Here is a 14,337-nt window from a genome sequence, read left to right as displayed (position 1 = left end):
AACTTGTATTAATTTAAAGTAGGCCTAGGCTATAATATTGTGTATCCATCCTTTGAGGATAGCCTACAATAATTCTAACGGTACCCGATCACTCTCACAAATCTTTTTTGATCTCCTGTGGTATGTGGATCTCAAAAGAAATTTGGATCTTCATTCTTCGAACCACCAACCAACCGCCACCACCAGTAGCGAGCAGCCTGCCCGCTGCTACCCGGAAATATTACAACCCAGGGCCCGGAAAGGACCAACGTTTTAAGTCAGCAACACGTTACGTCACTCACTTTTTTTTTTACCCCCCAAAATATTATTATCGGGGAACCATTCTAAAAGAAGGGGAAAAAAGACCCCCGGACCATTAGCGGGTCAGTGTGTTCATTGTGGTCGCACGGGGTGTTAATAATAATCACGTAGAGACACAGCTCTCCCGGGGTCGGACGGCGTCAGAATTCAGAAAGCAGCAGAGGGTTCGATGAGGAGGAGGAGGAGAGGAGAGGGGGAGAAGCACAGCACAGCACAGACTAGTGTTCCGCTCCGTTCCCCCACAACAGTGAAAATGGCTGCGATCAGCAACGGCCACCAGGCAGCCAGAAATGGAAGCGGACTAAACTAAGCTATTGTGGCTGCTTGCTGGATGGCGGTTTGTGTGGACAGATAGAAGGCGTGCCGTGCTGTGCCCAGGCCTACATGATCCCCCGTCCGCCTGCCTGGCGGGGTCTGACTGGAGCTATTATAGGAAGAGATGCGTAGTAGGTAAACATTTAAAAACACAACCCCCCCCCCCCCTCCGATTGTTGCGTTATTTGACGCACATGGAGAGAGCGTTATTGGTGGCAATAAGTACGACATGCATGCGTTTTGACGTTGTGATATGATTGTTGAATGCTGCACTGAGCTAACGTTTTAGCTCCGGAGGGTTGGTTTATGATGTATGTGGGGGGGCTTTTTTCCCCCTCTTCTTGACTGCGTGCGTGCGACTTCATCTAGCACGCGATGAAATAGCAAATAAAAATGTAAAATGATTTATTAGGATGCCGAGAACAACCGTTAAGTTTTGCATGCAAGCACGTTCTAGATATTATTTTGTATTTATTTTGCAAAAAATATTTTCCCATGCAGCCCATAGCTGCTACACTGTGCTGCCGCCGCAAGTGCATATACGTAACGTTTATTGTATTGCTTGTGCTCGTTTGTTTGTACCGCGAATGTTTACAGTGCGAGATGATGAGCATGAAGCAAATTAATGTTGATCCACACAATGTGTGTCTTCCCCCCCACCCCCCTTTCCAGGGCTCCTAATTTGCATTGAAATGAGAGGCAGTGAAATATGCCATGCGTTATCATCTGAGTTCTCCCTCAAGTCATCGGTAGGAGCAACACACTCTCATGTATAGTTCCAATTTCTTGGATTAAGGGAGAAAACTATATTAAAAAGGTGAGGAATGTAGATGTAAAGTGACGCTCAGGGCAGAGGTCAATTCAATGTGCCAATTCAGTAGGCTACTTTAAAGTTAAACCAATTGTAACGATTTACGATTATGAATGAGAATTTTTATTATTTATAAATGTATATTTTCAGTGTAAATTCACTTCCTACATTGAATAATCGGAAAATACTTTGAAAATGAATGGACCCCTGACCTGATGACCTGTTCTTGTTTTTAAAATTTCAGTCAAACCTATTGATTGAGACTTGAAGTGAACCACTTCATTATTGGATGTCCTATTGTGTGGATTTAAAAATGAGCTGTTCAGCTGATTTAATCTGTACTAATCTATGCCTTTTCCACTTCTTCGCCCTGTGTCTAAGCAAGGAATACAAGAACGCTCACCCCAAAACACGCTCTCGCCCCTGGGTCAAATCCGGTGACCTCGGAAATGGTCGCCACCAGGTATTCCTAAACGTAACATCAGTGAAACTATGCCTAAACATAAATGTATTACTAACCTTAACCTCAGCAAAACAAATGGAAGAGAACCGCTGGGGGCGAGTTGTCCACGAAAAAGAATGGGGGCGAGTGTGTTTTGTTTTGTGGTGTGTGTTCCAGTTACCCATGGATTAAAGTTCTCAGTTCTCAGACTGGTTTCAGTCATTTGGATTCCATAGAAGTCAGCATACTGTCTCCTATAGAAGTGTGTCCTGCACCAAAAATAGGCTCTCTACAAGCTCACAGTGTTGTAGATAGCCTATTTCCGGTTATTAGTTATTTCTAGTCTTCCAGAAAACAACAGCAACATTTTTCAGTCGTGAGATTTTATATTGTCTTTAATCCATGAGTTACCTAAACGAGCATATTGCAGACCTGCCAACCTGCACGCATTTTGAGTAGAAACACGCAATTCTAGGTCTCAGTACACACGTACGAAATGCACAATGACATAAAGCATTATTATTATTCCTCAGTTCACTTGTCTTTATCTCCGAATGGGTCAACATATACAGTCAGTGACAATACTACCTATATGAATGAATATACAGACTAGGCTATATCTATTAATGCATATTAATTCATTAATGGATAGAAACCGCAATTGAATATTATTTTTCACTGTGCACTTAAATAAGCTGATAATTGTAATTGAATCACATTCAATCGTTAGATTAATACATGGAAATGTAAACCATGCACAGAAATGTGGTTTTATTTAGGCAACATGATCATTGATAGTTCATTCACAAAGTCAATGGGGATAGACGGACTGTGCTTTGACATTTATATTTATATATTTATTTATGTTAACTATGTTAATACAGTATAAGAATTCTCCATAGTACAATCATGTACTACATTTCTGGTTTGAAATTTTCTATAACATAACACCCGCAAATTTGTGGTGCTGTGCGTGGGTGCTGTGGCAATATCCCAAGGTTGGCAGGTCTGATATTGTGTTGAAAAAAATGCATGCATTTACATTTCTTTATACAAAGAAATCAAGATTATGATGATGTTCACTGACTTCACTAACTAATGAAGGGAGAACTGCTTTTTTATTTTAGTTTTAGGGAAAGCGTCTGAATAACACTATTAGGGTAGTCTTGTTATCAATACAAACACTACATTTAAACTCAGAGGCCCAGGGACATTTTAAAGATGTGTCAGCTGACTACATTTGAGCACCATCCCTCAAAAATAGGAACACTTGACCAGCCTGTGACTGGTAAGCCTTAATCCATTAAGACCTGAGGCAGATTCTAAATGTCTTATAAACTGTTTTCTGAAAATGTATATTGCTATATCAGTGGTGTTAAAACTTTTCATGTCAAGGGCGAACCCCCAAAATTATAGTCTATGTATTTGGCCGCCCACCCCATCTCAACATTTTGTTCCAGGGACCCCCAGAAGCAAATATGAGTTAAAAATGTCTTTTCTGTTTACTAAAGAGTTTGGGAAACCCCTGTTAATGAACAAACATTATTTAAACTACACATCAAATAATTCAAAATCATCCCCACCTTTACCAGCCGCAACATTAAAGTGAGATAGTATTTTTTTCTAAATGTATAATTGACATGGCTCAGGAATAAGGAAAGTTTAATCTGCATTTGTTAACATTCTCTCATGGTTTCCCATGGCTAGGAATACGTTTCCCTTGTGTTATCTTTGACGTGACACTGCTGAACAGGCTCAATAGTGAAGGAAGTGGAACACATGAACAAAGAGACTGACAGTGACCCCAGATGGTTTCCTGGCTGTACGGACTCATCAGAAAGGAGTGTGTATGAGAGAAAGGCACTTCATGGACTCATGGAAACCGCCAGACAGACTTGTAATGAATGCACAAAGTCACTCCGTTTCATCTACTATAGTGTAGCAACTTCAAGGATTGGTGTGAGATCATACCTGTGAATGTTGGTTCTTTGATTTCGACACTTTTCCCCCACTTTTTATCAATATCAAAACTAGGCTAATAAGAAGGGAAAAATATTTTTTTAAACCCTCATAGTTAAGTTTAGATTATTCTAACTGGTAATTATGGTACAGACAATTCAGGTAAAAACATTTTTTTGTTAAATATCGATCTACAAGCTCACAACAGATTACGTCACACATGTGAGCTTGTAGATGGGACATTTTCACAATTCGTACAATGATGTGCTCATGATTATTACTCTTGAGGAACAAAGCTATTTTGTTGCTCTTTGTTAATTGAAGCTGCAGCAAGTTCTAAATAAAGTGAACGATTTCATTTCAGCATAGCTAATATGCTAAAAGAACAAAATAGAATCATGAATAAAGGATCAGGAAAACTTTGATTTAAGAGAGATAACTCAACATACCCTCTTGACATTTAGAGCATACTATTGAATCTAAGTAGGATAGGTATACAGTACATAAGTGAACTAAATGACACACTGGGCAATTATTTTCAGTTTAGCTCGTGAAAAAGCAATTCCAGCTTATTTATTTAACTGACTAGCTTTAATATGTCCCTGTTCATATGGCCCTGTGTATCCAACACGGCTTATTTGGATAAGCAAACCAACTCATTAGCTCTGCTTGTCATTTGCTCTGCTTGGTTGCTCCCAGGTGGAAGCAAGAGTCGTAGCATAGTCTCTCGAGCCAGACAACTTCTGCCACAATCTTAAACAAGCCGTCACAATCTCCCTAAACATGCTGTCATCTTCTAATTTCTGTTCCCGAAAATAGAATTTAAAATATTTTTTGAATGTCCATTTCTGCTAAGTAGCAAGATAGGCTTTGACTAGTTTGATGTCACAGCACAACTTACGTGACTGCAAACGCTACCAAGTGGAGAGGACACAGGGTATTCACTTTATTTTCAGTGGACTTTCAGCACTTCCTGTGTACAGATTGTTAGGCGGAAGCAGTTGGAAGTTTTGTGAGCTAACTGTCTGCCTCGAGAGTCTATAGCATCTTTAACTTGCTAAAGGCTTTTTAACCAATAGGGCATAGCAGTGGCGGCCATTTTGCAGTGTCACAGATCCAAAGCCTGTTCATTTTTGCCATAGACCTTATTGAAAATATTTATATTTATCATTTTAAGCATGGAACCAAGCCAACCAGGCTCCTGGTGAAACATGACCATAAAGCATTTGATTCTATATAAAAAAAACAACTTCAGTTTTTTCAACCAAGGTTCATGTTTTAGATTATTAGAGAAAGTTAAAGATGAGTGTTTTTTTGTATTTTTTCTGCTTTCTTTCGTTTCAGCGTTTTCTTTTTGCTGTTTTTGACAGGGGGCACTAGACTGAATGTGACGGGGAGGACACTAGGGCAATGCCATACTGTGTCATAGGCTCAATACGGTATGTCAGTTTGTCATAGACTCATCTTTTACTTTCTCTATTAACAACCTAAAACACAAACCTTTGTTGTGAAAACAAGAGTTTTTCAAATGTTTTGGCACAGAATCAAAGGTTTTATGGATCCAGGCTTGGAATAATTTATGTAAATATTTTCTGAAATCTCTACGGGAAAAATGAATGAGCTTTCAATCTGTGGAACCACTGTTATGTCATATAGGCTCTATATACAGCAGCCATATTGGAAATAATTTCCAATAGGGCTCTTCCTTCACAGGTTTTAGCAATTATACAAATTAAGGCTTTTGATTGATTTGACTACTTTATTAAAAGTTAGCAAAATGTACAGAGGTACAGTTATACAATAATGCTAAAAGTACACAAAAAGCCCTGAGGACTCATAATTGTGGTCTCAAAAGTGTGTCCACCCTCTTTCCTTGGGGGGGTTCCAAGTGGCCCCTTACAGGTGTGTAACTGTCAGTGTCATTCCTTGAGGGGGTTCCAAATGGCCCCTTACAGGTGTGTAACTGTCAGAGTGAACATTTATCCACTTATGGGGTTATGGGGTCCTTGAAAGTAAAAAATCACACCCGTGTGAAGTGAAGGGCGCTCTTATCATCATACGTCATCGTCATACATCATCTCATTCTCAACCAATGGCACATCTCCCACCCAATCACGTGGGCCATTTGCTGGACAGTGTGAGAACGACTGCGCTATAAATTAAACAGAGCCTTAATTAGTATAATTGGTGTGTATGTATATATATACAATTATTTTATTGTTTCGATTGCTAGTGTTTTTTCCAGCTGAATTTTCTTTCTTTGTTTCTTTTTTTGTTTTTCAACTGCAGAAAATTCTGGGCTGAACGAGCAAAATGTCCTGGATGAAGGAAAGCGCTGGACCCCAATACAGTAAATAGTGGGCATGGGAAACGATCAGACAATCCTTTGAACTCCTCAACAACTTTCCCGTTAATTCCTTTTTTTAAATAGCCCGGGAGTCTATCTGTAACTCAGAGACCCCTAAACGTTTCTCATCACAAACATTCTCCTCTCACACTTGTCCCCTCTCCTCTTGGATGGAGAGTGGGGCCAGTGGGAGATCGGGCGGAAGTGGTAGCAGCGGCAGTCGAAACGCTCGCTCAGGCGAGAGCAGCAGCAACAGCAGCAACAGTGTTATTGAGAGGATTCTAGAATCCAGCCGAGGTGAGTTAAGTAGCTCCAGCAGGGCCAGTAGTAGTTTAACGTCATCATTCGGGCGAAGCTCTTCCTCCCTCAGCAGCGGAGGGATCATAGTCGCTGCTCCCAGTGCTGGAGGTGTGCCCCCCGTACCCCCATGTGGCAGTGAGTGGGAAATGTTCCAATTTGGAAAATACAACTTGGACATTATAGAAATGTTAAGTGGCCACCAGGCCCACCAGTTCAAAGGCCTGGGTTTAGATCGTCAACTGCAGCAGCATCAGCAGCAAGTGCAACTTCACCAGCATCAACTCCAGCAGCAGCATCAGCAGCAGGCAGAGTCGTCCGGAGCTCTTCTGTCTGGACTGGGCCTGGGACCCCTCCAAGGGTCTAGAAGCAACGCGTTCTCCGATTCCCCCTCCTTATTTGCCAAGATGAGTGCCCCGCCCCCGCCCCCTCTACAGCAGCAGCCGTCCTCGTCTTCTCACAGCTCGCGTTCGAAGTCGAGCAAAATGAGTGGCAGTAGTGGCAGCAGCAGCTCCAGCCACGCTCCGAGCTATCCCCAGTTCCTGCGCTCCTTCCACTCATCTGAGGCCGCCCTGGCCCAGGAGCAGTTGCACGCCAGCCGCTTTGACCACTTTGCTGGGGGGAGCAGTGGTGGGAGTGCAGGCGGCTTAGGGGGGCTAGTAACGTCTGCCCCTCCACCTCCCCCTCCCCTTCACCCCGGCCTTTCTGTCCCCCAAGCATCGCCCGGCCCCTCCTCTTCCTCTCCTTCTCCCTCCAGTTCAGTGGCCACCTCTAATAACCCACCCGGCAGCGCAGTCAGCTCACTGGGCCACCAGCTTGTTGGCGCCCAGTCTGACGCGCGGAGCCTTCACCAACAGTTTAGCTGCATGCTAGCCGCTAACCAGTACTTCCTGGGTGGAGTGCCTGCGAACGCTAGCCTAGAGCAGTTCCTCGTACAGCAGGGAACCCACAACCACCTAGGGATCGGTTTGAGTCAGGCGGGAGGGGAGTCTAGCGCTGGCCTGGCTCCGCCTCCGGCTTTGCATTCATCTCACTCGCATGGCCACTCCGCCGCCCAGTCCCAGCAGCCCTCGCATCAGCCCCACCAACAGCAGCAGCTGCCTCACCACACCTTGCCCCATCCTCACTCTCATTCCCATCCCCATCACCCACTCCACCCAGGCTCCCAGCACTCATCCCTGGGTGGCTTTGACTTCCAGGGCATTCCTGTCCTCTCATCCAATCAGATAGCTTCCCTAATGCAGCAGGAAGCGGGGTTGCCCCCCCTGCCCCTTCCACTTCATTTATCCTTGTCCAAGGACGATGGTAAAGGGGAAAGCAGTGGAGGCGGGACCAGCAGCAGTAGGAGGAAGAAAGCGATGGCGGGCTATTTGCCTCAGAGGAAATCTGAAAGTAACAGTAACAGCAGTAGCAGCCATGGCCACAGTGCCAACCCTAATACTAGCAGCCATGGCCAGCCCCCAGCACTGATCGGTGGTGGGGTTGGTATGTCCTCGTCATCAGTTGTTTCCTCCTCCTCTAACTCTGCTCCCTCCTCCACTGTAGCCTCAGTGCTAGTTACTAACAATTCTCACCTTCCAAAAGCTAATAACCAGGGTTCCATGCAGCCTAACCCTGCACAGCCTGACGCAGAGTCCGAGTACAGCTGTGGAGAGTGTGGCAAAAGCTTCACTCACCTGTCAAGTCTTCGGAGGCACATGCGCATGCATGAGCCGACAGCAGCAGGTACTAGTAATTCTGCCACGACCGGGCCAAACCCAATTCACATTAAAATACAGCCTGACCCAAGCCTTCCCCATTCCACCCAAGAAACCCCCCAGCCCCCATCCAATTCCTGCCCTAGCCCTGACAAAATCTTCCATTGCTCTGATTGCGGCAAAGGCTTTAAGAAGAAGGGCCACCTGCTCCAGCACGGCGTGATCCATTCCGAGGCGCGCCCGTACGGCTGCTCCACCTGCTCTCGGGCTTTCAATCGCCGGGAGTCGCTGACGCGCCACGAGAAGATTCACGAGGAAAAGCCCTTCCGGTGCCCCGCCTGCGGACGCTCGTTCCGCGAGAGCACGTCCCTGCTCAACCACGCTGCGTCTGGAACCTGCGGAAAGCCAGGTAGGGGACCCAAACCACGGGGCGCCAAGACGGGGAGTGACAGGGAAGGCAGGGTTGGGATAGGGGGGGGAGGAGGAGGAGGGAATGGGGGAGCAGGAGGGAATGGGGGAGGTTATCAGAGTGGGAGAGGGGTAATTTATGGGAAAACTGAGGAGGATGATGGGGTGATCATAGTGGGTGACGGAGAACCAAAGTCGGGTTTAGGGTGTCATGGTCTGTATCAGTCAGGAAGGGGAGGGAGTTCTAGTGAAAGATCAGACAGTAAATACCCCACTGACTACTCTCGGAATCGTTACACAGGCTACCACGACGACCAGCGTTCTCAAAGTAACCCGTCGCCGTGCTACTCTGGCACGTCCCCCTGTGGCAGTGGAATGGCGGGCTCGGCTCTGAGAAAGGCGCCATTGGCCCCGACACTACATCCTCATCCTCAGAGTCATCCTCAGAGTCAAGGCCAGCATCACCATCAGCAGCCTCACCTGCCCCTGTCCTCTCTCCTGGATGACTCCGAAGACGATGTCACCAGCTCTGTCAACAACGCGATCTCTGCCATAACGGCAGCAGGCAGCAGTGGGAGCCGAAGTGACGATAGGGGAGATATTATTGGGGGATTGTTGGGAGGATTGGGCCTAGGCCCTCTGGGGTCACCCTCATCGACATCTACTATTGATAAGAGCTATATTAGCGCTGAGGGGAACCCGGAGGGCATGAGTCGTAACCCGCAGAACCCTTCTGCGAAACCGAAACGGCCCCGCAAACCCCGAGCAAAGAAAGATCCAAATGCTAGTGGGCAGCCCCCCAAGCGCAGACAGTACATCCCTAGATCTGGACCCGGTGGTCTTCCCCGTCCCTATCTCTGCAGCGTGTGTGGTAAGGGGTTTGCACGCCGCGAGACCTTACGCAGGCACGACCGAGTCCACAGCGGGGAGAAGTCTCACCACTGCACCGTTTGTGGAAAATATTTCCGAGAGGCTTTTCACCTCAGCAAGCATCAGACGGTTCACACTGGGGCAAAGAATTACAAATGCAGCAGCTGTGGCAAAGTGTTTGGCTACTCGCAGAGCCTCAGGAGGCACATCAAGACCCATCAGAAAGGAGAGCTGGTGGAGGTGCCCACGACCCCGACCGCTCAGAACCCGAACAGCTTTAACACCAACCCTCAGTGTAGCGTGGCCCAAGACAGGAGCCAGACCCAAGGTGACACCGCCACTTCATCCTCCGCCTATTACTCCTATCCTCAAGACGTCAAACCCCAGGAAGCTAACGCCCAGCCCCCACCCAGGCTTTACACGTGTGCCATCTGCTGGAAGTCATTCCGCCACCACTTCCATCTGACCGCCCATCACCAGACGGTGCACAACAGCGGCAGTGAGAAGCTGTTCAGCTGCGACGTGTGTGGGAAAGCCTTCGCGTACTCCAACAGCCTGACCAGACACAGGCAGTCACAGCACGGACTGGCCCGCTCTGAGCCGGCTAACCCGCAGGATGCCGGCAACGGCGGCCCGGGGGACAACAGAGGGGGGGACGATGTCGGCGGACAGTCTGTGTCTGAGAGCGAGGCGGCCACCAATGCCCTGTTACAAATGGCGCCGTCCGGCGACGGCCATGTCGGGCAGAGTCACGGTGTAGCGACCGTGGCTCCGCCACAGCCTCCGGCCGGCTACCCCCCCCTCTTCTACGACGCTTCCTCTGCCCAGTCCTCCACCTCCGGTGCCCTGCCTTACTCTCAGCCCCTGCCGCCCAACTCCACCATAATGCCGCCCCACCACCAGCACTCTCCGCCTGGGGTGAAAGGGGAACACATTTACCCAGCAGGCTCCCATAGTCACACGCTTCACACCACAGCGCCATTCCAACCGCTGACGGAGCTGCCTTCCACTGAACATCTTCATATTCGTCACCACCATTCGCATCACTCACATCATCATCATCCTCATCTTCACCAACAGCATCCCCAAACGAATACGCAGTCTCACCAACACAGCCACCAAAGCACCCAGTCGCCGCCGCCAGACGAGATAAAAAGGCACAAGAAGAAAAGGTCCGAGATTAGAGAAGGGAGTTGGGGCAAACGGGAGTCCTCGGGTTTAGCCAGAGCTGATGGGAGCAGAAGGAGGCGAAGGAGAACCTCTTCACTGAGAAGGCACCTGAAAACAAAAAGACAAGGCTCTCTCCTGTTGAAGATCAGGAGAGGGGGAGGGCCGGGAGGGGAGGGCTACGAGCTTGTCACGACCGGGGGGTCAAAGATCCACATCCACGCCTCGCTCCAAGTCCCCGTCAAACATTTTGCATGTCCCAAGTGTCCCAACGCAGCCTTCTCCCGCCAGGCGGGGCTGCTGGTCCACATGGTGGTGAAGCACCCGCAGAGAGCCCTGACGTCCCAGGAGCGGCTGAGGTGCAGCGTGTGCGGGAAGCAGTCTCACAGGCCCTTGGCGGCGTTTGTCCACCGGGCCTCGCACCGGGCTCTGGGCTCCTTCTCTTGCCGCCGTTGCTCCGCGTGCTTCTGGAACGGGGCGCTCCTCCGCAGGCACAAGGTGTCCTGCCGCCGCAGGGCCAAAGGACTACACAGAGGAGACGCTATCGGCCTGTAATCGTCCAAGAGGACGGGGGAGAGAGAGAGAGGGAGGGAGATGTCTTTCCCTACAGGGAGAGTACACGGACTGAACTTTCTACCAGGCTGACACAGATGGCAGTCAGAAAAAGGAATTATTTTGCTTTCACAAGGAAAAGCCTTTCAAATGACTTTTAGATGGTGGGAAAGCATCGGATGCCTTTTTAAGAGACATGAGGAGACATTTGCCTGGTATCTGTGACATTGAACCACCTGTTGGAATGAGTGTATTAACAAACTACTGTAGAGCATCCTATTAAGAATATCACCCGAAATTTCTGAGAAGTGACTGTTTCCATAGGTTCATTAACCCCTTAAGTGCATTGACACTATGCTTGGCTGACACTGTGCGGTTGATAGACAAGTTTAGGTGACCTGCTAATGTAACCCCCCCTTCCACACACACACACTCTCGCTAGCATCCCTGCCACACCTTGCTATGATAACGGTCTCTGCTGTGTAACTTGTTCTTGTTGTTCACGTAGAGGCTTTCTGAGGATTCTATTTTATTTTCTAACTTGTAAAAGTGCATTTATTAGGAGTATGGGAATGTGGGGGCAATGACATTTGTCGATAAGTCAAGTTTGTCACTGCATGTTTGTTCTCGGTTCTCGTTTTTTTTGCCACGGTTGAGAATTCACTCCTGCGTTATGTTTGTGATGGTCTATTCAGTATATCCCCCAAAGGTGTGAGAGCTGGTGCATATTCCCACGTCACTGTCGGGTGAAAACCGTGTAAAACTGTTGCTTTTCAGGATATGGAAAAAAGAGCCTGTGTTCCAATGGCTCCAATATAGTTATTATTTCTTCACATGGTCTTAGTACTTTTCATTGGTTATAAAAAATAAACCCAGACCGACTTTTTAACTTCTTAAACATTTTTTTTGGGGGGGGGGGGGGGGGGGTAATTAGCAGATCTACAAACTCATGAAGTGCTGTGACCTTGTAGATCGGCTATTTTTGTGTGACATTGTAGTATGCATTTGGGCATTCATTCAATCATTATGAGAAAGACATTCTTTCTCATAATACCCTACTGCTGTAGAGTAGAAGCTTTCTTTCTACCCTACAGCGACGATACAGAACAATTTGACACAATCCCCCCCCCCCCCAAAAAAAAACAAAACAAAAAACAAAAACAAAACAAAAACAAAGGTGAAGATTAGGAAAATTAACGAAAAGCCTTGCTTATATCATGCTCACCTTTAAATGTCTTTTGTTTTGAAATATTCATAGCTTTTATACCAAGAGATTGAAGACTGGTTAAACAAGTGTACTGTAACACGTTTGTGTCATGTTATTTGTATGCTTTTTTTTTGCATTTATTGTTTCTACTTCGCAGTTGTTGTAGGACAAGGACCTATCCATAGATGTATTATTATCATTAGCCTACATGTATTTATGTGTGTAACCCAATCATGCCAATCTCATATTTAACCCCCCACTGTTCTTTTTGGCCATTTTGCAATCGTGCTCTTATACCCTGCCATTGCCTTGTTTTCTTTTTCTTCTAAAGAAAGAAATAATAGTTTCTTCTACATTCTGTCACTTTATTTACTGAAGAAATGCCCATATCCCAGTCAAGCCTTTATTATTATTTTCTTTTAAAGAAAGAAATATAGCTATAAGTAGATTTCTATCACTTTATTTACCGAGAGGTCAGTAGTTGGTTATATTTCAGCGTTGAATAAACCATAAGTGTTCTCATCTATTTTCTATTCATTTATTATTGGACGTTAATGATGTAGTACCAATAGAGCGACGGTACATATACTGGTAGTTATTGAATATTAGTACGTTGTCACTGTTACCAAAGTCAGTATTGCAGTTTCACAATTCTATTCAACTTTATGTCCTATGTGAAGTTCATATCACTTTGTGCTTTAAATGGATTTCGGGATGTAGTGAATATACCAATAAATTTCATTTTAAATATACATGCCACGTTATTGGGCAACTCAAGTTAATATGGGTGAACCTTCTCTTCATGCTCTTCCTTTAAGTGTGTTGTGATTCGTGCAGGGAATGAATATGAATGGCTGTTTAAAGCTTAATTTAATGCGCCATCGCAGTGACACACCGTCGTCCTACGGGGTATAAATTCGTCATTCGGTCGCAGTTGTACTCAACCGCCACAAGATGGCAGTAAGCAACTCGTTTTGACTACTGGCCCATGTGGTTGAGGGTAGAAGTCACATGTATTTCACACCATGTGCATGCATGTGTGTGCTGCTCTGTGTATGCAAATAGCTGTTTATTCATCAGGCGATGAAAGGCTTGAAAATCACAAAAGAAAGAACATGTGTTATTCTTGGTATGTATAGGATAGGTCTACTGAGAATGGGCCACACTTGAATGTAGTGACGGTAAGTGACCTGTCATGATGACCTGGCCAGCTGGCCTAATATAGTTATAGCATATTTACCATTCATTCTCTATGTGATTGATAGGCTACGCAGTTGTCCAAAAATGTTATAGACAAATTGGTTAAACAATGAGCTTCCCATGTGAATACCTTTTCACTAATCCCTGTAATTTCATCCACCCCCTAATTTAGTATTATTCAAGAAGTCAGTTAATTTAACACTTAGTCTGTCCAGGCATCTGATCTGTCATTCATGCAGGCCCAGGGATATACGCCTGAAAAAGCTGGGGACTACTGACTCAGAAGTCCAAAGAGAGATCATAGGCTAATTTGTAGCCTGCCACAATTGAAATGGTATTGTCTTGTCTTCCCATGGAATTTATCTTGAGGTTCGTGTCTCTTGAATAGCAAGCAGAAACTAATATAGGCCTACACCACAAGATACAGGACATGCAAGACTAGTGATGACACATAAGCCGAGAGTGATATACTGTATGTAACTGTCACGTTTGGAAAATGGTATACATCCACCATTTTCCAAACGTGACAAAAGATAATCATCTCAGTTAGGCTATTTTCTGTCAGGACATAACTGTAGGTTCTATTCGAAAAAATACACAGCTGTGCTGTGGGCCTAATGAATTCATACTTTATAGTCTAAGAAAATTCGACACCATGCTTTCCCCCAATTAAATCAATCAGCAGCATGCATGGCCATCTGGCTTCAAACACTTGTGGGGCCGCTATACTGCTGTCCTTATAATAACCGTCTCTCAGTACCATTC

The 14,337-nt window shown here is 46.0% G+C and overlaps 1 protein-coding gene across 9 annotated transcripts; it reads left to right on the top strand.

Moving 5' to 3' along the window:
• Positions 1-385: 385 nt before the first annotated feature.
• On the top strand, positions 386-13,122 carry LOC310855911 (uncharacterized protein). Of its 9 annotated transcripts, XM_083761102.1 has the most exons (8): positions 386-750; positions 1,288-1,432; positions 1,808-1,889; positions 3,576-3,765; positions 5,198-5,266; positions 6,117-8,196; positions 8,353-8,577; positions 8,878-13,122. In XM_083761102.1, the coding sequence occupies exons 6-8, from the start codon at positions 6,345-6,347 to the stop codon at positions 11,166-11,168; spliced, it is 4,368 nt and encodes a 1,455-aa protein (XP_083617228.1). In that variant the 5' UTR covers positions 386-750; positions 1,288-1,432; positions 1,808-1,889; positions 3,576-3,765; positions 5,198-5,266; positions 6,117-6,344; the 3' UTR covers positions 11,169-13,122. The 9 variants fall into 9 exon arrangements, with proteins under 9 accessions (XP_083617228.1, XP_083617221.1, XP_083617220.1 ...); XM_083761095.1 differs by lacking the exon at positions 3,576-3,765 and having other exon boundaries at positions 1,812-1,889; positions 6,117-8,577; XM_083761094.1 differs by lacking the exon at positions 3,576-3,765 and having other exon boundaries at positions 6,117-8,577.
• Positions 13,123-14,337: the final 1,215 nt, after the last annotated feature.

The sequence above is a fragment of the Protomyctophum parallelum genome (genome assembly GCF_964188405.1).
Source record: "Protomyctophum parallelum genome assembly, chromosome: 3".
NCBI classification, from domain to species: domain Eukaryota; kingdom Metazoa; phylum Chordata; class Actinopteri; order Myctophiformes; family Myctophidae; genus Protomyctophum; species Protomyctophum parallelum.
The sequence above is the reverse complement of the archived record's forward strand: the minus strand, read 5'-3'. Positions and strand labels throughout refer to the sequence as shown.

Coding starts and splice junctions, on each gene's coding strand:
- LOC310855911 (XM_083761101.1), top strand. CDS start 6,345: ATGGAGAGTGGGGCCAGTGGGAGATCGGGCGGAAGTGGTAGCAGCGGC. Junction 8,578..8,877: donor TGGAACCTGCGGAAAGCCAG/GTAGGGGACCCA, acceptor ATCGTTACACAG/GCTACCACGACGACCAGCGT.